General features: G+C 46.4%; 1 protein-coding gene across 4 annotated transcripts in view; it reads left to right on the forward strand.

Moving 5' to 3' along the window:
- The first annotated feature begins 8 nt into the window (after positions 1 to 8).
- LOC130301200 (zinc finger protein OZF-like) overlaps positions 9 to 25413 on the forward strand; it is a 53865-nt gene continuing 28460 nt past the window's right edge. Inside the window, exons 1-3 of one of the 4 annotated variants that reach the window (XM_056551614.1) lie at positions 340 to 365; positions 2807 to 2848; positions 3101 to 3227. In XM_056551614.1, coding sequence (XP_056407589.1) covers positions 3150 to 3227 — 78 coding nt within the window. In that variant the 5' untranslated portion in view covers positions 340 to 365; positions 2807 to 2848; positions 3101 to 3149. Of the gene's footprint in view, positions 215 to 287; positions 366 to 2806; positions 2849 to 3100; positions 3228 to 14384; positions 16044 to 25413 lie in introns of those variants that run through there. The other 3 variants (XM_056551627.1, XM_056551609.1, XM_056551629.1) reach the window with 3 other exon arrangements.

Consider the following 25413-nt stretch of genomic DNA (forward strand, 5'->3'; position numbering starts at 1 on the left):
CCCAACAGCAGTGACTGCAGACCAGGACCTGCTCCGTATATACTACATGAGGAGGTGTAGGACCTGTGAAGATGTCACAATCATGTGACCAGTACATGTGAGGCGGAGCTCTTCCCGGTAGAAGAGGTTTTTGCTAAAGGACCTGCGCGGATGATCATGTGACTGGATTGGGTGGACCTTAGGAGCATAGAAGAGCTTTTAGGCTAAAGGACCTGTACGTATGGTCATGTGACATGAGTAAGCAATAGTAGAGGAGATTGCAGCTAAAGGACCTGGGATGATGTCACAATCATGTGATCTGAGTGGTCGGAGCTTAGCTGTGTAAAGGAGACATCATGAGTTAAATATGTTTATAAGAGGAGAAGGTTTGTTTCATTGTGTTGCTCTTCTGTGATTCAGGTTTCTCCTCTTCTTCTAGGTTAGAGTCCTCAGCTGACCCAGTTCTCTCCTCTTCTTCTAGGTTAGAGCCATCAGCTGACCCAGTTCTCTCCTCTTCTTCTAGGTTAGAGCCATCAGCTGACCCAGTTCTCTCCTCTTCTTCTAGGTTAGAGCCATCAGCTGATCCAGTTCTCTCCTCTTCTTCTAGATTAGAGTCCTCAGCTGACCCAGTTGTCTCCTCTTCTTCTAGGTTAGAGCCATCAGCTGACCCAGTTCTCTCCTCTTCTTCTAGGTTAGAGTCCTCTGCTGACCCAGTTCTCTCCTCTTCTTCTAGGTTAGAGCCATCAGCTGACCCAGTTCTCTCCTCTTCTTCTAGGTTAGAGTCCTCAGCTGATCCAGTTCTCTCCTCTTCTTCTAGGTTAGAGTCCTCAGCTGACCCAGTTCTCTTCTCTTCTTCTAGGTTAGAGCCATCAGCTGACCCAGTTCTCTCCTCTTCTTCTAAGTTAGAGCCCTCAGCTGACCCAGTTGTCTCCTCTTCTTCTAGGTTAGAGCCCTCAGCTGACCCAGTTCTCTCCTCTTCTTCTAGGTTAGAGTCCTCAGCTGACCCAGTTCTCTCCTCTTCTTCTAGGTTAGAGCCATCAGCTGACCCAGTTCTCTCCTCTTCTTCTAGGTTAGAGCCATCAGCTGACCCAGTTCTCTTCTCTTCTTCTAGGTTAGAGCCATCAGCTGACCCAGTTCTCTCCTCTTCTTCTAGGTTAGAGTCCTCAGCTGACCCAGTTCTCTCCTCTTCTTCTAGGTTAGAGCCATCAGCTGACCCAGTTCTCTCCTCTTCTTCTAGGTTAGAGCCATCAGCTGACCCAGTTCTCTCCTCTTCTTCTAGGTTAGAGTCCTCAGCTGACCCAGTTCTCTCCTCTTCTTCTAGGTTAGAGTCCTCAGCTGACCCAGTTCTCTCCTCTTCTTCTAGGTTAGAGCCATCAGCTGACCCAGTTCTCTCCTCTTCTTCTAGGTTAGAGCCATCAGCTGACCCAGTTCTCTCCTCTTCTTCTAGGTTAGAGCCATCAGCTGATCCAGTTCTCTCCTCTTCTTCTAGGTTAGAGTCCTCAGCTGACCCAGTTCTCTCTTCTTCTTCTAGGTTAGAGTCCTCAGCTGACGCAGTTCTCTCCTCTTCTTCTAGGTTAGAGCCATCAGCTGACCCAGTTCTCTCCTCTTCTTCTAGGTTAGAGCCCTCAGCTGATCCAGTTCTCTCCTCTTCTTCTAGGTTAGAGTCCTCAGCTGACCCAGTTCTCTCCTCTTCTTCTAGGTTAGAGTCCTCAGCTGACCCAGTTGTCTCCTCTTCTTCTAGGTTAGAGTCCTCAGCTGACCCAGTTCTCTCCTCTTCTTCTAGGTTAGAGTCCTCAGCTGACCCAGTTCTCTCCTCTTCTTCTAGGTTAGAGCCATCAGCTGATCCAGTTCTCTCCTCTTCTTCTAGGTTAGAACCATCAGCTGATCCAGTTCTCTCTTCTTCTAGGTTAGAGCCATCAGCTGACCCAGTTCTCTCCTCTTCTTCTAGGTTAGAGCCATCAGCTGACCCAGTTCTCTCCTCTTCTTCTAGGTTAGAGTCCTCAGCTGACCCAGTTCTCTCCTCTTCTTCTAGGTTAGAGTCCTCAGCTGACCCAGTTCTCTCCTCTTCTTCTAGGTTAGAGCCATCAGCTGACCCAGTTCTCTCCTCTTCTTCTAGGTTAGAGCCATCAGCTGATCCAGTTCTCTCCTCTTCTTCTAGGTTAGAGTCCTCAGCTCACCCAGTTCTCTCCTCTTCTTCTAGGTTAGAGTCCTCAGCTGACCCAGTTGTCTCCTCTTCTTCTAGGTTAGAGCCATCAGCTGACCCAGTTCTCTCTTCTTCTAGGTTAGAGTCCTCAGCTGACCCAGTTCTCTCCTCTTCTTCTAGGTTAGAGTCCTCACCTGACCCAGTTCTCTCCTCTTCTTCTAGGTTAGAGTCCTCAGCTGACCCAGTTGTCTCCTCTTCTTCTAGGTTAGAGCCCTCAGCTGACCCAGTTCTCTCCTCTTCTTCTAGGTTAGAGCCATCAGCTGACCCAGTTCTCTCCTCTTCTTCTAGGTTAGAGCCCTCAGCTGACCCAGTTCTCTCCTCTTCTTCTAGGTTAGAGCCCTCAGCTGACCCAGTTCTCTCCTCTTCTTCTAGGTTAGAGCCCTCAGCTGACGCAGTTCTCTCCTCTTCTTCTAGGTTAGAGCCATCAGCTGACCCAGTTCTCTCCTCTTCTTCTAGGTTAGAGCCCTCAGCTGACCCAGTTCTCTCCTCTTCTTCTAGGTTAGAGCCCTCAGCTGACGCAGTTCTCTCCTCTTCTTCTAGGTTAGAGTCCTCAGCTCACCCAGTTCTCTCCTCTTCTTCTAGGTTAGAGTCCTCAGCTGACCCAGTTCTCTCCTCTTCTTCTAGGTTAGAGTCCTCAGCTGACCCAGTTGTCTCCTCTTCTTCTAGGTTAGAGCCATCAGCTGACCCAGTTGTCTCCTCTTCTTCTAGGTTAGAGTCCTCAGCTGACCCAGTTCTCTCCTCTTCTTCTAGGTTAGAGCCATCAGCTGACCCAGTTCTCTCCTCTTCTTCTAGGTTAGAGCCATCAGCTGACCCAGTTCTCTCCTCTTCTTCTAGGTTAGAGCCATCAGCTGACCCAGTTCTCTCCTCTTCTTCTAGGTTAGAGTCCTCAGCTTACCCAGTTGTCTCCTCTTCTTCTAGGTTAGAGCCATCAGCTGACCCAGTTCTCTCCTCTTCTCCTGAATGAAGGATGGAGGAGGACAGGAATGAGAAGACTAAGAGGATATTACACTTCATCTTGGAGATCCTCCACCTGCTGACTGGAGAGGTGAGGTGACCCATCTACGTTTATATCATCTTTATCATTTTCAATTCCCGTCCTCTCAGATGGGGGAGGGTAAGGGTTCATTTAACTCTAATACGTTTTAGTTGACATTTCATGGGAATATATCCATTTATTTGGAAGTCATGCTGGAGCACACATCCACACATACACCACACTCACTTCACAAAATCACCCCCCCCCTCACACACATTGCACACCCCCCCCCCTCACCTCACACACTCACTTCACACTCACACACACCCTCACACACACATTGCACACACTCGCCTCACCCCCCCCATCACACACATACACATTGCACACACAACCTCACACACAAACCCCTCACCTCACACCCCCCTTCACACACCCACACCCCTCAAACTCACACCTGTCGGACACACAACTCACACCCCACTCACCCCCACACCACTGACACACCCCCTCACACATACATACACACTCACCCACACCCCTTGAACACTTACACACCCCTCACACATACATACACACTCACACCCCTTGAACACACACACCCTTCACACATACATACACACTCGCGCACACACCCCTCATACAGACACTACTCTCACACATACATACTCACATACACTCGCACACACATGCCCACACACACCTCACACTGTTCTGTATAAGATCTTTAGGACATCCAAAGTGAAAGGAAGAACCGAGCAGCAGAAAATGTGAAGATCAGCACCGATATTGTCAGTCAGGGATCAGGAGAACTAATGGACCAATAGTGATGTTATGGGAGAAATGAGAATGGCAAGTAGGGAGGATAAACAGAGGAGGAGAGGAGCAGGAGGATCAGATGGTGGAGTGTGACCTGGAGGAGAGGACCTCCATCTATCGAGAGATGGAAGATGATGGAGGAGGAGAGCACATGGTCCATCTGTATATAGATAGAAGATGATGGAGGAGGAGAGCACATGGTCCATCTATATATAGATAGAAGATGATGGAGGAGGAGAGCACATGGTCCATCTATATATAGAGATAGAATATGATGGAGGAGGAGAGCACATGGTCGTGATGATGGAGGAGGAGAGTACATGGTCCATCTGTATGTGGATAGAAGATGATGGAGGAAGAGAGCACATGGTCCAGATGATGGAGGAGGAGAGTACATGGTCCATCTATATATATATAGATAGAAGATTATGAAGGAGGAGAGCACATGTCCATCTATATAGATAGATCGAAGATGATGGAGGAGGAGGAGAGCACATGGTCCATCTATATATAAGATAGAAGATGATAGAGGAGGAGGAGAGCACATGGTCCATCTATATAGAGATAGGAGATGATGGAGAAGGAGGAGAACACATGGTCCATCTATATATAGATAGAAGATGATGGAGGAAGAGAGCACATGGTCTAGATGATGGAGGAGTAGGGCACATGGTCCATCTATATAGAGAGATACAAGATGATGGAGGAGTAGGGCACATGGTCCATCTATATAGAGATAGAAGATGATGGAGGAAGAGAGCACATGGTCCAGATGATGGAGGAGTAGGGCACATGGTCCATCTATATAGAGAGATACAAGATGATGGAGGAGGGAGCACATGAGCGCATATTTTATATAGAGATAGAAGATGATGGAGGAGGTGAGCACATGGTCCATCTATATATAGATAGAAGATGATGGAGGAGGCGAGCACGTTACCTCTTGTCTTTCATATTTTATATAGACTTGTGCAGAGAAAAAGTTGCAGTTGCCCAACAATCAATGAGATTCCAGCCTACATTTTTCAGAGTTCCTTTTCTACTATTCCTCTTCATGAGTTTTGATGCCCACCCCTCCTAATACTGTTCATTTTCCATTCACATTGTCACGATGCCGGCTGGCAGGTAGTGGATCCTCTGTGCCAGAGAGGGATTGGCGTGGACCGTGCTAGAGGATCGGTTCTAAGTCACTACTGGTTTTCACCAGAGCCCGCCGCAAAGCGGGATGGTCTTGCTGCGGCGGTAGTGACCAGGTCGTATCCCCTAGCAACGGCTCAACCTCTCTGGCTGCTGAAGATAGGCGCGGTACAAGGGAGTAGACAGAAGCAAGGTCGGACGTAGCAGAAGGTCGGGGCAGGCAGCAAGGATCGTAGTCAGGGGCAACGGCAGAAGGTCTGGAATCACAGGCAAGGAACACACAAGGAACGCTTTCACTGGCACTAGGGCAACAAGATCCGGCGAGGGAGTGAAGGGGAAGTGAGGTGATATAGGGAAGTGCACAGGTGTAAACATTAATTGGAACCACTGCACCAATCAGCGGTGCAGTGGCCCTTTAAATCGCAAAGACCCGGCGCGCGCGCGCCCTAGGGAGCGGGGCCGCGCGCGCCGGGACAGAACTGACGGGGAGCGAGTAAGGTACGGGAGCCGGGGTGCGCATCGCGAGCGGGCGCTACCCGCATCGCGAATCGCATCCCGGCCGGAGGTGGTAACGCAGCGCCCCGGGTCCGTGGAACCGACCGGGGCGCTGCAGTGAGGGAAGTGTAGCGAGCGCTCCGGGGAGGAGCGGGGACCCGGAGCGCTCGGCGTAACAGTACCCCCCCCCTTGGGTCTCCCCCTCTTCTTGGGGCCTGAGAACCTGAGGATCAGACTTTTGTCCAGGATATTGTCCTCAGGTTCCCAGGACCTCTCTTCTGGACCACAACCCTCCCAATCCACTAAAAAAAAAGTTCTTCCCCTGACCTTTTTAGAGGCCAAAATCTCTTTAACAGAGAAGATGTCCGAGGAGCCGGAAACAGGAGTGGGAGGAACAGATTTAGGAGAAAAACGGTTGAGGATGAGAGGTTTAAGAAGAGAGACGTGAAAGGCATTAGGGATACGAAGAGAAGGAGGAAGAAGAAGTTTGTAAGAGACAGGATTAATTTGACACAAAACTTTAAAAGGACCAAGATAGCGTGGTCCCAACTTATAGCTCGGGACACGGAAACGGACATATTTAGCGGAGAGCCATACCTTGTCTCCAGGGGAAAAAATGGGAGGAGCTCTTCTTTTCTTATCTGCGAATCTCTTCATGCGAGAAGAAGCCTGTAAGAGAGAATTTTGGGTCTCTTTCCATATGGTGGAAAGATCACGAGAAATTTCATCCACAGCGGGCAGACCAGAGGGCAAGGGGGTAGGGAGGGGGGGAAGAGGGTGACGGCCGTACACCACGAAAAACGGAGATTTGGAGGAAGATTCAGAGATTCTGAAATTATACGAGAATTCGGCCCAAGGTAGAAGATCTGCCCAGTCATCCTGGCGGGAGGAAACAAAATGTCGTAAATAGTCACCCAAGATCTGGTTAATTCTCTCTACTTGTCCATTGGATTGAGGATGGTATGCAGAAGAAAAATTTAATTTAATCTTGAGTTGTTTACAGAGAGCCCTCCAGAATTTAGACACAAATTGGACGCCTCTATCCGAGACGATCTGTGTAGGCAACCCGTGAAGACGAAAAATGTGTACAAAAAATTGTTTAGCCAACTGAGGCGCTGAAGGAAGACCAGGAAGAGGGATGAAATGTGCCATTTTGGAGAATCGATCAACGACCACCCAAATAACAGTGTTGCCATGGGATGGGGGTAAGTCAGTAATAAAATCCATACCAATCAGAGACCAAGGTTGTTCGGGGACAGGTAGAGGATGAAGAAAACCAGCGGGCTTCTGGCGAGGAGTCTTATCCCGGGCACAGATAGTGCAGGCTCGCACAAAGTCCACCACATCAGTCTCTAGAGTCGGCCACCAATAGAAGCGAGAGATGAGTTGCACAGATTTCTTGATGCCCGCATGACCTGCGAGATGGGAGGAGTGACCCCATTTGAGGATCCCAAGGCGTTGGCGTGGAGAAACAAAGGTCTTTCCTGGAGGAGTTTGCCTGATGGAGGCTGGAGAAGTGGAAATCAGACAGTCAGGAGGAATGATGTGTTGAGGAGAGAGTTCAATTTCAGAGGCATCTGAGGAACGAGAGAGAGCATCGGCCCTAATGTTTTTATCAGCAGGCCGAAAGTGAATTTCAAAATTAAATCGGGCAAAGAACAGAGACCACCTGGCCTGACGAGGATTCAGCCGTTGGGCAGACTGGAGGTAGGAGAGGTTCTTGTGATCGGTGTAAATAATAACTGGAAATCTTGATCCCTCCAGCAGATGCCTCCATTCCTCAAGTGCTAATTTAATGGCTAGAAGCTCTCGATCCCCGATGGAGTAGTTCCTCTCCGCCGGAGAGAAGGTCCTGGAAAAAAAACCACAAGTAACAGCATGCCCGGAAGAGTTTTTTTGTAGAAGGACAGCTCCAGCTCCCACTGAGGAGGCATCAACCTCCAATAGGAAGGGTTTAGATGGGTCAGGTCTGGAGAGCACGGGAGCCGAAGAAAAGGCAGACTTGAGTCGTTTAAAGGCGTCTTCCGCTTGAGGAGGCCAAGACTTGGGATCGGCATTTTTTTTTGTTAAAGCCACAATAGGAGCCACAATGGTAGAAAAATGTGGAATAAATTGCCTGTAATAATTGGCGAACCCCAAAAAACGTTGGATGGCACGGAGTCCGGAGGGGCGTGGCCAATCTAAGACGGCAGAGAGTTTATCTGGGTCCATTTGTAGTCCCTGGCCAGAGACCAAGTATCCTAGAAAAGGAAGAGATTGGCATTCAAACAGACATTTCTCTATTTTGGCATAGAGTTGATTATCACGAAGTCTCTGAAGAACCATACGGACATGCTGGCGGTGTTCTTCAAGATTGGCAGAAAAGATCAGGATATCGTCCAGATATACAACAACACAGGAGTATAGTAGATCACGAAAAATTTCATTAACAAAGTCTTGGAAGACGGCAGGGGCGTTGCATAGACCAAAGGGCATGACCAGATACTCAAAGTGTCCATCTCTGGTGTTAAATGCCGTTTTCCATTCATCCCCCTCTCTGATGCGGATGAGATTATAAGCACCTCTTAAGTCCAGTTTGGTAAAAATATGGGCACCTTGGAGACGATCAAAGAGTTCAGAGATGAGGGGTAGGGGGTAGCGGTTCTTAACCGTGATTTTATTAAGACCGCGGTAGTCAATGCAAGGACGTAGAGAGCCATCTTTTTTGGACACAAAGAAAAATCCGGCTCCGGCAGGAGAGGAGGATTTACGGATAAAGCCCTTTTTTAAATTTTCTTGGACGTATTCAGACATGGCAAGAGTCTCTGGGACGGACAGAGGATAGATTCTGCCCCGGGGTGGAGTAGTGCCCGGGAGGAGGTCAATGGGACAATCATAAGGCCTGTGAGGAGGTAGAGTCTCAGCTTGTTTTTTGCAAAAAACGTCCGCAAAGTCCATATAGGCCTTAGGGAGACCGGTTACATGAGGAAGCACAGGGACACGGCAAGGTTTACTGGGAACCGGTTTTAAGCAGTCCTTGGAACAAGAGGGCCCCCAACTCTTGATCTCCCCAGTGGACCAATCCAGGATTGGGGAATGGAGTTGAAGCCAGGGAAGTCCAAGAAGGATTTCAGAAGTGCAATTGGGGAGGACCAACAGTTCAATCCTCTCGTGATGAGATCCGATGCACATTAGAAGGGGCTCCGTGCGGAAACGTATAGTACAGTCCAATCTTTCATTGTTTACACAATTGATGTAGAGGGGTCTGGCGAGACTGGTCACCGGGATGTTGAACCTGTTGACGAGAGAGGCTAAGATGAAATTTCCTGCAGATCCAGAGTCCAAGAAGGCCACAGCAGAGAAGGAGAAGGCAGAGGCAGACATCCGCACAGGCACAGTAAGACGTGGAGAAGCAGAGTAGACATCAAGGACTGTCTCACCTTTGTGCGGAGTCAGCGGACGTCTTTCCAGGCGGGGAGGACGGATAGGACAATCCTTCAGGAAGTGTTCGGTACTAGCACAGTACAGGCAGAGATTCTCCATGCGGCGTCGTGTCCTCTCTTGGGGTGTCAGGCGAGACCGGTCGACCTGCATAGCCTCCACGGCGGGAGGCACAGGAACAGATTGCAGGGGACCAGAGGAGAGAGGAGCCGGGGAGAAGAAACGCCTCGTGCGAACAGAGTCCATATCCTGGCGGAGCTCCTGACGCCGTTCGGAAAAACGCATGTCAATGCGAGTGGCAAGATGGATGAGTTCATGTAGGTTAGCAGGGATTTCTCGTGCGGCCAGAACATCTTTAATGTTGCTGGATAGGCCTTTTTTAAAGGTCGCGCAGAGTGCCTCATTATTCCAGGATAATTCTGAAGCAAGGGTACGGAACTGTACGGCATACTCGCCAACGGAAGAATTACCCTGGACCAGGTTCAACAGGGCAGTCTCAGCAGAAGAGGCTCGGGCAGGTTCCTCAAAGACACTTCGAATTTCCGAGAAGAAGGAGTGTACAGAGGCAGTGACGGGGTCATTGCGGTCCCAGAGCGGTGTGGCCCAAGCCAGGGCTTTTCCAGACAGCAGGCTGACTACGAAAGCCACCTTAGACCTTTCAGTGGGGAACTGGTCCGACATCATCTCCAAGTGTAATGAACATTGGGAAAGAAAGCCACGGCAAAACTTAGAGTCCCCATCAAATTTATCCGGCAAGGATAGTCGTATTCCAGAAGCGGCCACTCGCTGCGGAGGAGGTACAGGAGCTGGCGGAGGAGATGATTGCTGGAGCTGTGGTAGTAACTGTTGTAGCATAACAGTCAGTTGAGACAGCTGTTGGCCTTGTTGCGCAATCTGTTGTGACTGCTGGGCGACCACCGTGGTGAGGTCAGCGACAACTGGCAGAGGAACTTCAGCGGGATCCATGGCCGGATCTACTGTCACGATGCCGGCTGGCAGGTAGTGGATCCTCTGTGCCAGAGAGGGATTGGCGTGGACCGTGCTAGAGGATCGGTTCTAAGTCACTACTGGTTTTCACCAGAGCCCGCCGCAAAGCGGGATGGTCTTGCTGCGGCGGTAGTGACCAGGTCGTATCCCCTAGCAACGGCTCAACCTCTCTGGCTGCTGAAGATAGGCGCGGTACAAGGGAGTAGACAGAAGCAAGGTCGGACGTAGCAGAAGGTCGGGGCAGGCAGCAAGGATCGTAGTCAGGGGCAACGGCAGAAGGTCTGGAATCACAGGCAAGGAACACACAAGGAACGCTTTCACTGGCACTAGGGCAACAAGATCCGGCGAGGGAGTGAAGGGGAAGTGAGGTGATATAGGGAAGTGCACAGGTGTAAACATTAATTGGAACCACTGCACCAATCAGCGGTGCAGTGGCCCTTTAAATCGCAAAGACCCGGCGCGCGCGCGCCCTAGGGAGCGGGGCCGCGCGCGCCGGGACAGAACTGACGGGGAGCGAGTAAGGTACGGGAGCCGGGGTGCGCATCGCGAGCGGGCGCTACCCGCATCGCGAATCGCATCCCGGCCGGAGGTGGTAACGCAGCGCCCCGGGTCCGTGGAACCGACCGGGGCGCTGCAGTGAGGGAAGTGTAGCGAGCGCTCCGGGGAGGAGCGGGGACCCGGAGCGCTCGGCGTAACACACATCTCTTACAATTTTGCTTTAATATCTACTTCTGTACACACAGGATTATACAATAGTGATGAAAACATTGGGTGAATATGGTGCCTCCAGTGACCATCTTCATGAGTCAGGAGGATGGAGCAGGGCACGGGGACTCCTCATGGAGCCTTCACCTCACTCACTGATACATGAGAGGACGATCCTAGAACTCACCCACAGGATCACTGAGCTGCTGACTGGAGGGGTGACACTGCTGGGACATTATACAGTAATGGGGGGTCTGGTGATGACTGGAAAGGTGACAGTGCTGGGGCATTATACAGTAATGGAGGGGTCTGATGACTGGAGAGGTGACACTGCTGGGACATTATACAGTTATGGAGGGGTCTGGTGAGGATTAGAGAGGTGACACTGCTGGGACATTATACAGTAATGGAGGGGTCTGGTGATGACTGGAGAGGTGACACTGCTGGGACATTATACAGTTATGGAGGGGTCTGGTGATTAGAGAGGTGACACTGCTGGACATTATACAGTAATGGAGGGGTCTGGTGATGACTGGAGAGGTGACACTGCTGGGACATTATACAGTAATGGAGGGGTCTGGTGATGACTGGAGAGGTGACACTGCTGGGAATGCTGGGACATTATACAGTAATGGAGGGGTCTGGTGATGACTGGAGAGGTGACACTGCTGGGACATTATACAGTAATGGAGGGGTCTGGTGATGACTGGAGAGGTGACACTGCTGGGACATTATACAGTAATGGAGGGGTCTGGTGATGACTGGAGAGGTGACACTGCTGGGACATTATACAGTAGTGGAGGGGTCTGGTGATGACTGGAGAGGTGACACTGCTGGGACATTATACAGTAATGGAGGGGTCTGGTGATGACTGGAGAGGTGACACTGCTGGGACATTATACAGTAATGGAGGGGTCTGGGGATGACTGGAGAGGTGACACTGCTGGGGCATTATACAGTAATGGAGGGGTCTGGTGATGACTGGAGAGGTGACACTGCTGGGACATTATACAGTAATGGAGGGGTCTGGGGGTGACTGGAGAGGTGACACTGCTGGGAATGCTGGGACATTATATGGGATTTTCAGAGGAATTTCAGAGGTTTCTTCAGGGGAGGCTCCACCTTAGAGCTACATTACAGTAATATTACTGATGGATTGTAACTGGTCAACCACGAAGTGCAGTTTGAGGGTCTCATCTGTCCTCTCACCAGTGACCATTGTCACCTCCATGACCACTGGGTCTATTACATGGGGCTGATCATTGTCCCGAGGGCCTGAAGCCACTATAGTTCCTCTTTATCGTTTGAGCCTATTTTTACATTAGAGGCCATAGGAATTTTGTTATTTTCCTATTGCTGTATCCAGAGAGCTTTACAATTATTAATGTTCAATTATGTTTTTTCATAAATTCAGTCTTTTTTAGACACGAGAAAATTCACACAGGTGAGAAATCATACAGGAGAAAAGCCGTATTTATGTTCAGAATGTGGGAAATATTTTACCAGTAAATCCAATCTTGTTAGACATGAGAAAAGTCACACAGGGGAGATTCCATATTTATTTTCAGAATGTGGGAAATGTTTTACAGATAGAGCAAAGCTTATTGAATTATTTTTTTCATTTCCTCTAGAGGACTTTACATTCTGTCTTTAGTAAAACAAAACAGTATTGCCAGTTGGTGACAATCTGTTAAACCAAACCTTTTTGACATCTTCCATCAGTAATAAACTTACCCTCTCATGTCTGTGTGACGCTACTAACTGTGATATCAAAGGGATGTAAGAACATGGATGAGTGTTGTCATTGATCTCGGCCATTGCAGCGGGTTGTTGGTTGTATATTACAGCCACACCTATTGCTCATAGCTCCTGTGCTGGTGCCATCCAGGGCCAGCCCTACAATGGGTCCCGCTGGGTCCATTGGACCCAGGTGGCACCTTCAGAGGGGCAGAAAATTGCCACCCCAAGATTTTTGACGCCTTCACAACCCATGATGTACCTAGTCCTTCATGGTGCCACTCAGGGTGTATGGAGCGGGCTCCTGACTTGTGCCTGCTCCATACCCAGCGCCCCCCAGCTGATTCCTGTGGCTAGGGACCCGGGGCGATCGCCGCGGGCAGCTATTAACCCTTTAGATTGCCGCTGTCAAAGCTGACAGCGGCGTCTAAAGGGAGCTTTAAATAATCCACTGTAGAGGTAGCCGGAGGAGTGGAGTGCAGAGCACACAGTGGAGTGCAGAGCACACAGATCAATTGAGTTCAATAGAACTGCATTGATCTGTATGAGGAAACTAATCATTCCTCCAAAAGTCCCCTAAGGGACTAATAAAGTAAAAAAAAAATAATAATAATTAACCCCTTCCATATTAAAATTCCAAATAACCCCCTTTCCCCATTTTTCACATAAAAAACATGTAAACATAATAAAAATAAACATATAAGGTATCACTGCGTGCGTAATTGTCCCAAATATCAAAATATAACATAAATCCAGTACGGTAAATGACGTATACCGTATTTTTCATCCTATAGGACGCACCGGCGTATAAGGCGCACCCAATTTATAGGTGCAAAATCTAAAAAAATAAAGATTTTGAACCCAATAGTGGTCTTCAACCTGCGGACCTCCAGATGTTGCAAAACTAAAACATCTGGAGGTCCGCAGATTGAAGACCACTGCATAGGAGGTAATACTCACGTGTCCCTGCCGCTCCGGACCCGTCACCGCTGCCCTGGATGTCGCCGTGCATGCTGGGAGTTGTAGTTTTGCAACATCTGGAGGTGCACAGATTGAAGACCACTGCATAGGAGGTAATACTCACGTGTCCCCGCCGCTCCGGACCCGTCACCGCTGCCCGGGATGTCGCTCCATCGCTGTCGCCGTGTCCCCGTCGCTCCGGAACGTCTCTGCTGCCGGCCGGGTATCCTCGCTCTCCGTCGCCGCCATCACGTCGTTACGCACGCCGACGCACGTACGCGACGACGTGATGATGAGGAAGGAGAGCGCCGGCCATACAGGGGATCCCTGAACGGAGAAGACACCGCGGAGGCAGGTAAGGTCCCTCCCGGTGTCCTGTAAGAACTAACCCGGCTATTCAGTCAGGCTGTTCGGGACCGCCGCGGTCCCGAACAGCCCGACTGAACAGCCGGGTTAGTGTCACTTTCCCTTCAGAGGCGGCGGTCAGCTTTGATCGCCGCGTCTGAAGGGTTAATACGGGGCATCACCGCGATCGGTGATGTCCTGTATTAGCCGCAGGTCCCGGCCGTTGATGGCCGCAGGGACCGCCGGGATAGGGGTGTATTCGCCGCATAAGACACACCGACTTTCCCCCCCCCAGTTTTGGGGAAGAAAAAGTGCGTCTTATATGGCGAAAAATACGGTAAGTAACAAAATACAAAACCCCAGAATTGCATTTTTTTGATCATGTCCTCCTAAAATGCAATGACAGGACCAATCCTTTTGGTAGACGACAGACTCGATGGCCTGACCTGGTTTTACCTTCCTAAATTTTAATTGATAAAGTCTAGGTATATGTAATAAATGTGGCCTTTGGGTTAGGCACAGACTCCTGGGAATTGTAGTTGACAGATTTTGAAGTATTATGCAAAGCTTTATAAGGCTGAAACCACACATGCAGATTTTTCTTTTGCATTTTTGATGCAGTATTTTTAGCTAAAGCAGCAGTGTGTTTGAAAGATATGGAAAATATAAAAGAAGAGAAAGAAAATAAGAACTCTGGTGGAAACTTGGCATCATCTCTAAATTGTACAGTAGAAGATGAAGATATGATGGAGCGCTCCTCAGGAGAAGACCTCCTTACCCCTTATGTCCATCCAGATCTATCTTATAATATTCCCCCTGATCATGAGGAACCTTCTCCTGACCAACTACAGATTGTAACCACAAGGACCGAGAAGAGAGGGAAGAAAAGGTTTCATTGTGGTGAATGTGAAAAAATGTTCAATAAAAGATCAAATCTTGTTACACATGCGATAAGTCACACAGGAGAGAAGCCCCATTCTTGTCCAGAATGTGGAAAACGCTTTACACATAAATCATCGCTTTTTAGACATGAGAGGTTTCACACAGGAGAAAAGCCCCATTCCTGTCCAGAATGTGGGAAATGCTTTACATATAAATCCGATCTTGATAGACATGAGAGAATTCACACAGGAGAGAAGCCGCATTCATGTCCAGAATGTGGAAAATGCTTTATTTATAAATCAGAGCTTGTTAGACATGAGAGAATCCACACAGGAGAGAAGCCATATTCATGTCCAGAATGTAGCAAATGTTTTACAAATAAATCACAGCTTGTTGTGCATGAGATAATTCACACAGGAGAGAAGACATATTCATGTTTAACATATAGATCTAATCGGGCTGCACATGAGAAAATTGGCACAGTGGAGAAATCCTATTCATGTTCAGAATGTGGAAAAAGCTTTACATATAAATCAGAGCTTATCAGACATGAGAAAATTCACACAGGAGAGAAGTCATATTCATGTCAAAAATGCGTAAAACTCTTTATATATAAATCGGAGCTCGTCAGACATGAGATAATTCACACAGGAGAAAAGCCATATTCATGTTCAGAATGTGGGAAAGGTTTAATACATAAATCACATTTGGTTAATCATGAGAGAATTCACAAAGGAGAGAAGCCACATTCATGTTCAGAATGTGGAAAATGTTTTATAACTAAAGAAAAACTAAGGATGCATCAGAGAAGTCACACAGGAGAGAAGCCATATTCTTGTTCAGAATGTGAAAAATGTTTTGCACATAAATGTAATCTTGTTAGACATGAGAAAAGTCACACAGGGGAGAAGCCATATTTATGTTCAGAGTGTGGGAAATGTTTTGTAACTAAAGAGAAACTCATGATTCATCAGAGAATCCATACAGGTGAGAAGCCATATTCATGTACAGAATGTGGAAAATGTTTTGAAGATAAATTCAATCTTGTTAGACATGAGAAAAGCCACACGGGAGAAGCCATATTCATGTTCAAAATGTGGGAAATGTTTCGCTCGTAAATCCAGTCTTGTTAGACATGAGAAAAGTAACACAGAGGAGATGTCATATTCATGTTCAGAATGTTGAAAATGTTTTACAGTTAGAGCAAAGCGTATTGTTCATCAGAAAATCTGCACAGAGAAGTTATAATCATGTTCAGAATGTGGGGAATGTTTTAATACCTGAGGCTAACTGAACATCAGAGAATTCACACAGTTGAAAAGCAGTTTTGATGTTTTACTTTTAATATATGTGGATATATATGTATTTGAATTTTATGTATACAGGACATAAAGATCACAAGAAACAACAATTCAAATTTGACTTTTTTTCTGTGGCTCATTCACATTTGTGTATTTTGGCATTTGTATATTTTTTTAGGGGACCTAGATCATTCTTTGCACTTCAGCTTGTTATATATGTACGGGTAGAGAAGAGCGAGCTGAGCCTGGCAAACCTAGTCTTGCTTTATTCTTTAGGCAAAATGAGGCTCCCCAACACTAGAACTTTACCAGGCTTGGATCCCGAGTCTGGCAATGGTGATATTATAGCAGAAGGGATGAGGAACACATGTTGTTTTGGTGCCAAGTCAGCTTAAAGGGGTACTTTGTCCCTAGACATCTTATCCCGTGTCCGAAGGATAGGTTATAAGATGTCTGATCGTGGGGGTCCCACCACTGCGTTTGTTTAGAGCTTCGGGTGCAGCGCTGGAGGCCCGTTATGTCGCGAGCCTCATCGCCAGTCATCCAGCATGGAGCGAAGTTCGCTCCGTGCACCAGATATCTGGGGTGCCGCAGCCAAGATCGCGAGGGTCCCCAGTGGCGGAACCCCTGCGTTTAGACATCCTATCCTTTGGAAAGGGGATAAGATGTCTATGGGCAGAGTACCCCTTTAAAATGTTGAAATAGGAACACTGAGACGACATCAAGGTAGCCTAGCATACTTTACATTTAGTAGCAAGATCACATGACCGCAGGTTAGCCAAATCATTACTTGCATGCAGCTCTCTGGCCAGGTAACATAGGAGTGGGTCTAAGACTCTATGCACTACTTTTGGGCCACCATCTTGGAGAGGAAGCTAACCAGTGAGTAGTGCACAGAAGAAAGTAATAATTATACCAGCGCTTCCTATGTGGAATACCCTAGAAAGAGATAGCTGCCAGGTATTTTTATGGATCCCTGTAGAGTGTAGCTCTAAAAATAGATAAAATATCAGTGCTATATAAATAATCAATATGTTTTATTTTATTTGAGAGAAAATGATAAAAAGATATGAAATATCTACAGTAGCAACAACGAGGAGGGGTGATGTAGGGCTCAATTAGCCAATGTTATTCCCGATGGTTGAAGTGAGGTAGCTACAAAGGGATAAATATTGGGAATGAGTGAGAATTAAGTTACTCTAGAGGTGTATATATAACAATGCTAATATAACAGTAGAGGTATGTTTACATACCTAGTTGGGCGATGGACTTATGTGGCCACTAATGTCCCTACTGAGGAAGCTGCATACAGAGGTAAGAAGGTGCAAAAGTGCGAGCCTTAATGAAAATAAATAGATATAAATATGCAATGTTCTCCCAATTTTATAAGTGAATAGGTTAAACCCCCCCAAAGGACGAGGGGGCACTCCCCCCGTCTGGAGAAGAAAAGGTTTAGTCTCAAGGGGCGACACGCCTTCTTTACCATGAGAACTGTGAACTTATGGAACAGTCTACCTCAGGAACTGGTCACAGCAGGAAAAATTAACAGCTTTAAAACAGGGTTAGATACATTCCTGGAACAAAATAACATTAATGCTTATGAAGAAATATAAAATCCCATCCCTTCCCCAATATCGCGCCACACCCCTACCCTTCAATTCCCTGGTTAAACTTGATGGACGTATGTCTTTTTTCAACCGTATTAACTATGTAACTATATATATATATATATATATATATATATATATATATATATATATATTTTTTTTTTTTTTTTTTTTAAAGCAAGTCTAAATCCTGTAATCCGTACCTATTGTTGCCATAAGAAGATAGGACAACAAAAAGCACGGTATTTTTCCAATGTTGATAGTTGGGATGTTCTGCAGTGGATTTATCTATAAATGATGTAGGATTTTAGTTTTATAAACAAGCAGTGATTAAAAAAAAAAAGGGAAAATGTCTACCAAAAAGCCACGTACTGTAAGCATGGGCGACTATGGGGGTAGGGAGAGGGCAGATCACAGGGCCAAACTACTGGGCGATAACTTCAGGGGGGCATGGGGAAGCAAAGGAGTCTTAACTCTGCTTCTTCATCGACATCCTTGCTGTCCAAGATGACATAGTCTCCTGCAGCAGTCCTGGACAGACATGTTCTCCCTATTGATGATGAGTCTGTTCCTGGCCAGCCAAACAGCGCCCTTAAAACAGTTCATAAGTCCTCTTGGAGACCGTTGAGCACCAAATAGTACGATAGGCTCATAGACAACCACCCACGATCCCAAAAAAAGAGATAACTTTTTAGTGCTTACAAAAGCAAATTCTTTTGGACTATTTTAAGACACCAATCTTGCTGCTACTCCCAAAAAGGGAGAATCTTAGGAAAATGCCGTTGCATTTTCCGATACCTACGTGTGCATTTAACACCGGCAGGCATCTACCGTCAACCAGGGATACTTTATACAGCTAAAAAGCATACAAAATCCGCTAGCACAGTGCGTAAAGCCAAAAGATGGAGTAGGTCCTAAACAATGAACATATGCAGATGTTTTCTTTGTGTTTTTTTTTCTGCTTATCTTTCAATCCTCATTAGGTGTTGCTGCTACAGAAATGTACACACATAAGGTAGACAACGCAAGTATAGGGGATAAGATGTCTGATCGCGGGAGGGGGCCACGCATTTGTTCAGAGTGTCAGGTGCAGTACCGGAGGCTCGTTGTTACATCACGGCCACGCCGAGCTCGTGACGTCACAGCCACGCCCCCTCAATGCAAGTTTATGGCAGGGGGCGTGACGTCCGTCACGCCCCCTGCCATAGACTTGAATTGAGGGGGCGTGGCTGTGATGTCACAAGCTGGGCGTGGTCATGACGTCACAAGCCTCTGGCCCGCATCGCCAGTCATCCGGCACGGAGCGGAGTACCCCTTTAAGTAGACATAAAACCAATGGGGATCTTATAAGTAGCATAAATCATTATGGTTGGAATACCGTATCTGATGTTGTTGATGGACTTTTTTTTTTTTTGTCTGGCGTGGGTAATAATTTTATACTATTTATGTGACAAAACTATTACGATGCCTTAAAACAAGCAATTCATCCTCTCCCCTCATTTGACAGGACTTCTCTAGTTTTGCACCCTTCCTGCAGAAGTTCTTGGTACACACCATTCTAGCCTTCTGAAGTAAGCCCTAAAACTCATTTCATAACTTGTCGTATAAACATATACAACCAGACATGGTCAATGTATTTCCACTCAGTGTCCTTATGTCACCTTGTTACATAACTCTGTACTTTAACCCTTAAGGACCGACCGTTTTTCCATTTTTGCACTTTCATTTTTTCCTCCTTACCTATTAAAAATCATAACCCTTTCAATTTTGCGCCTAAAAATCCATATGATGGCTTCATTTTAGCGCCACCAATTCTGCTCTTTAATGACATCAGTTATTTTGCCCAAAAATCTATGGCGAAATTAAAAAAAAAATCATTGTGCGACAAAATTGAAGAAAAAAAAGCCATTTTGTAACTTTTGGGGGCTTCTGTTTCTATGCAGTACATTTTTGGGTAAAAATAACACATTATCTTTATTCTGTTGGTCCATATGATTAAAATAATTCCCTACCTATAGGTTTGATTTTGTCTTATTTTGTCTTATTTCTGGAAAAAATCAACTACATGCGCGAAAAATAATATGTTTAAAATTGTCATCTTCTGACCCCTATAATGTTCTTAATTTTCTGCGTATGACCCTGAATGCTGGCAACACCACCTCCCACGTCACTCTCCTCATCACTACTTGGCCACCTAGCGGAGGAAGCGGCAGATGTCTCCTGTCCAGTAGCTGCTGACTGCAGATGTCACGTGTGATGAAGTGGAGGACCGTGTTAACCAATCGATGATGGCAGATGGATTGCGGGTCGAGACACGACCTCTAGCTGATACCGGGAGATCAGGCCTCTCGCTTCGACTCCTGCCCCTAGTCTGCTGCAACCTCTGCCTGCGCCTGAAGTATTTAGGCCTCTTCCACTCCTCTGTGCATGTCCTGGCGCTTCTCTGCCTGACATACTTAGTGCGTATATGAGGGGAGTACAATACGCTTCACTACACTTACAACAGTATTTGTCTAGAACAGCAGCAGGTGTGTACTTTCAGCTGGCTTTTTACAGTAACTAGGCCCTTAAGACTTTATCAGGAACAAAATGGTACAAAACTTAGATGTACATATGTGGTATGCATTTAAGAGGGCAGTAGAATGCGCTCCACTACGCTTAACAGCATTTGTCTAGAACAGCTGCAGGTGTGTACATTTGGCTGTCCTTTCACAGTATCTAGGCCCTTGAGAGTTTAACAGGTACAAAATAGTACACCACTTAGATGTAGGTTTGTGATATGCACTTATGAGGGCAGAAAAATGCGCTACAGTACACTTAAATAAGTATTTGTGCACAATACCAGCAGTACACAACAGTGCTGCAGCACACAGTCGCTGTGTACTAAACCCAAAATTGCACTCTCTCTCTCAGTCTCACTCCCTTCCCTATCAGTGTTTTAGGCAGGATGTGTGCTTGAGCTGAATTGCTGCTGTTGTTCTGTGCAACACACAGCTCTCTGCCCCTCTCTGTTATACCTCAACAACACCAAAAAAAGTCCCCAGAGGATCTGAGGGACAACTATAGAAAATACAACTCCTTGGGGAATTACTCCCTCAGGGATAACCTTCACTAAAGACCCACCTAAATAATATTTAAAACTTAACCTTTATTTTAATGGTAAAAAGCTGAAAAAATGTGCCCAGTGGCCACTAGATGGCAGTGGTGGTTTAAAATTACAACTACTGTGTACTTTTTACGTTCCTCTAATCAATTTCTTTTGAGTCTGTTACACAGACTATTAGGAATGGACTGCTGGGTATGTATTATACCGTTTACAGACTAGTATAACCAGCAGACCATTTGTTGTGGAACAAAGACACAGAGTTGTTCTTAAAACATATTCCTCCCTCCTCTCCTAACGTTTCTCCAGCTGAGCCAGCTTGTCCAAACTTATGAGGCAACACACAGCTCTCTGCCCCTCTCTTTAATACAATGCTGTAGAAAGTGACTGGGAGGTTAATCGCTGCAGTAAGAAATATTTTCTGTGAAAAACACACTGCTATCTGTCCAACAGAACGTTGAGGTGACTAGGAGGTGAAACGCTGCTGGAAAAAGCTTTTCTGTGTAACACACAAAGCGATGACAGTCCTATCTCTCTGCAGTAAAAGGATGAAGCGACTAGCCGGAATATGGCTGCAGATTATATAGGGCTGTGACATCACAGGGGTGACTGGCTGCTGAGGCTGCATCCTGCATGTGATTCAGGGTCATCCCTCCTAACCTTGTTCCCGCCTTCCCAGGATCCCTTGCCGCATGTCCCCACATGTGGATCCGCCATTTTAGATGCCCTGGAGCCTGGACTGCACTAAATGGAGTTTAATGAACCGATTTGCGTGATTCACATTTGTTACGAATCATATTTTTCATGAAATTCGTAAAAACAAATTCGTATTCGGCAGATCTGATTTGCTTATCTCTATTTATAACATAGAAACATAGAATGAGTAGGCAGATAAGAACCATTTGGCCCATCTAGTCTGCCCAATAATCTGAATATTATGAATGGTCCCTGGCCCTATTTTATATGAAGGACAGCCTTATGCTTATCCCATGCATGCTTAAACTCCTTCACTGTATTTGCAGCGACCACTTCTGCAGGAAGGCTATTCCATGGATCCACTACTCTCTCAGTAAAGTAATACTTCCTGATTTTACTTTTAAACCTTTGCCCCTCTAATTTAAAACTATGTCCTCTTGTGGTAGTTTTTCTTCTTTTAAATATGCTCTCCTCCTTTACCGTGTTGATTCCCTTTATGTATTTTAAAGTCTCTATCATATCCCCTCTGTCTCTTCTTTCTTCCAAGCTATACATGTTAAGGTCCTTTAACCTTTCCTGGTACGTTTTATCCTGCAATCCATGTACTAGTTTAGTAGCTCTTATTTGAACTCTCTGTAGAGTATCTATATCCTTTTGGAGATATGGCCTCCAGTACTGCGCACAATACTCCAAGTGAGGTCTCACATAAGGAAAATCAGGGCCGCCATCAGGGGGGTACAGCCAGTACTCCAGTAAGGGGCCCCGGCTGCTCCCCCCTGCAGCAGCCCCAGCACAGAATACTGCTGTTTTCACTGGCAGCTGCAAAATACTTCCTGCCATCTGTCCTCTCCTCCCTGGATAAGGCTCTTACAGAGGACAGCAGCACAATGGAGCGATAACTGCCGAACATCGGGCCGTGTATGGGAGGCAGAGGACCTTTGGTGATGTAATTACCATGTGATCAGTCACATGGGTGGGAGGAGCCTGACTACTATGCAATGGAGGCCCAGGAAGAAGTTCCTGTATAGGGGAATGTGTATCATGTGAAGGTAACCTATACTACATACTCACATACAAACTACTATGTCTGTGTTTTCCAAACAGTGTGCCTCAAGCTGTTAAAAGACTACAACTCCCAGTATGCCCAGAAAGCCAACAGCTGTCTGGGCATGCTTGGAGTTGATGTTTTGCAACAGCTGGAGATACATTGTTTGGAAAACACTGCACTATATAATTCCCACACACTGCATTTAACACACCCACCACATTTATTGATTTAAGAATCAATAAATAAATGTCCAAACTATTCCAATATAACGTTAATTATCCCACACGGTCAATGGCATAATTGTTAAAAAATACCAAAGTCCACAATTGCTAATTTTTAGTCATTTCATATTCCGTAAAAAATAAATTAAAAAAAGCGATCGAAAAGTCGCATCAAAACAAAAATGGTACCAGTAAAAACTACAGATCAAAGCGCAAAAGATGAGTCCTCACACATCCCAGTATATGGAAAAATGCTAAAGTTATAGGGGTCAGAAGAGGCGGATTTTAAGTATATTACTTTTTGTATAAACGGAAGCCCCCAAAAGTTGCCAAATGGCGTTTTTTTTTTTACTGTGTATTTCATGGTAGCATGATTGATGCCATTACAAACTAAAATTGGTGGCACAAAAAGCAGCAAGCCTCATATAGGTCTGAAAGTTGAAAATGAAAAGTATTCTGGCTGTAATACACAAGTGGTATAAATATCATGGTCGCAGCTGTCACAATCATGATGGCGCCCCCTGTGACCGCCCACCACTGCTGCCACAATATCTGGCTGATCTGAAAGCGACTGTAAGGCTGGGTTCACACTACGATTTGTAACTACGGTTCCCGTATACGGATGGGAGGAGGGGGGGCGCGGCTTAATTGTGGTCGACCACGTTTTTGCCTGCGGTCGGGCAGGGGGATCAGAGGGGGGATAAAGTGGCAGGGGGGGATCAGTCGGGGGGGAATAAAGTGGCAGGGGGGATCGGGGGGGGGGATAAAGTGGCAGGGGGGATCGGGGGGGAATAAAGTGGCAGGGGGGATAAAGTGGCAGGGGTGGGATCAAAGGGGGGAATAAAGTGTCAGGGGGATCAGAGAGTGGAAATAAAGTGGCATGGGGAGGATCAGGGGGGTGGCAAATGATATAGCACATTGGGGAGTGGTTGAAATGGCACAGGAGGTTGATCAAGGGGGAGAATGCATGGGGGTAGCAGCCCAATTTGTAATGCTGATACTGGTATCATGTTATACGTCGTAGGACGCGCAACGCAATATGTGCAATTGGCGGTACTGTGAGGGGTGTCCAGGGGGCCCAGGCCTGAGCTGTGTAAGGGGCCCCGAAATTTATGATGGCAGCCCTGAGGAAAATGTATTTCTTTTTATCTTCTTCTTTTTCTTCAATTCTCTATTGTAAGGACAGTTTAGGCCACGGTCATCTGGGAGCAGATCCAGAATAATGTGTGATGAGATCAGACAATGTAAAATATTTCCCATCCAACTGTATAAGAAGAGGAGAGATGAGATCAGTCACCATAATATCACTGATACTATGAGCTGCCGTCTTCTCTGTGTCTCTGATGTTCTTCTTACTTCCATTCACCATTTATTACTTAGAATACTTTATACTTTATCATCCTTTCACTATAAGAAGACATATATTTTCCACCTTATGTTGGTTCTTCAATGGCTTCATTCAACACAATCGTCCTGTAATCTCTTCATAAGAACTGTTGGTAATGATTTACAGGAATGTTACCGGGATGGAGACCTCATCATTGGGGGATTGCTCACACTGTATACAATTACAATAGATAATGAACATCCAAGGACATTTTACACAGGGATACTATGTGCAGAGTAAGTCATATCTCATGTATGTATTGTCTATAGGAAGAGTGATGAGAATAATGTGACTGCTGCAGACAAAGCTTCACAGATCTATAGACACAGCTCAGACTTTTCTGTTTATGTCCCAGTAATAAATGATGAGGTTTATGGGTCCAGGGTTGGCAAAGAAGAAAAAATGATATGTCTGTGATTCCAGAGGAGCTTGTGCAGTTTATTGTGATTGTAACAAGTGTGGTATGGGGTCTGAGATTCAGGGCAGATGGAATTACCCTAGGGGCAGATGGCATTAACCCCTTGTATTCGTAACGCATGGGCGTGGTTTATCCTCAATACCACCCGAAGGTATACCGCTGGATCCTGGGCTAGGCACGGGGGCTATAATGATTGTGACGCAAAGTTGCGGACAACGGTAACTTTACTGAGTGACAGATGGTACAGTCTATACAGTGTAGTCGGGCCCACGGAGATGACCAGTGACTTCAGAGACCTTAACCCCTTAAGGACTCAGGGCGTACCTGTCCCGTTCTATAATGCTTAGGGTGGCCCCGCCTCATAGCGGGTCGGGCTCGGCCTCTAACAACGAACGATACCCGTGGCTAACAGCGCACGGCACTGATCGTGGTGCAGCGCGATATTAACCCTTTAGACACGGCATTCAAAGTTGATCGCCGCGTCTAAGGGGAAAGTCAACTATCCCCGGCTAGCTCAGCGGGTTGTTCGGGATCACCACCGTGAAATTGCGGCATCCCGAACAGCTGTAGGACATGAGGAGGGTCTCCTACCTTGCCTCCTGGTGTCGGATCGCCGAATGACTGCTCAGTGCCTGAGATCCAGGCAAGAGCAGTCAACGTCAGAATCATTGATCAATGGTTTCCTATGAGAAACCATTGATCAGTGTAAAAGATCAGTGTGTGCAGTGTTATAGCCCCCTAAAGATCATTTAACACCTTCCCTAATAAAATTTTAAATAAATCAGTGTAAATAAAAATAAACATATGTGGTATCGCCGCGTGAGGAAATTTCCAAATTATAAAAATATATTGTTAATTAAACTGCACGGTCAATGCTGTACGCGCAAAAATTTTTTGGGGTAAAATGACTTATGTCATTGCAAAGTAGAATTGGTGGCGCAAAAAATAAGCCATCTTATGGATTTTTAGGGGCAAAATTGAAAGGGT

The sequence above is a fragment of the Hyla sarda genome, chromosome 1 (genome assembly GCF_029499605.1).
Source record: "Hyla sarda isolate aHylSar1 chromosome 1, aHylSar1.hap1, whole genome shotgun sequence".
Classification (NCBI taxonomy): domain Eukaryota; kingdom Metazoa; phylum Chordata; class Amphibia; order Anura; family Hylidae; genus Hyla; species Hyla sarda.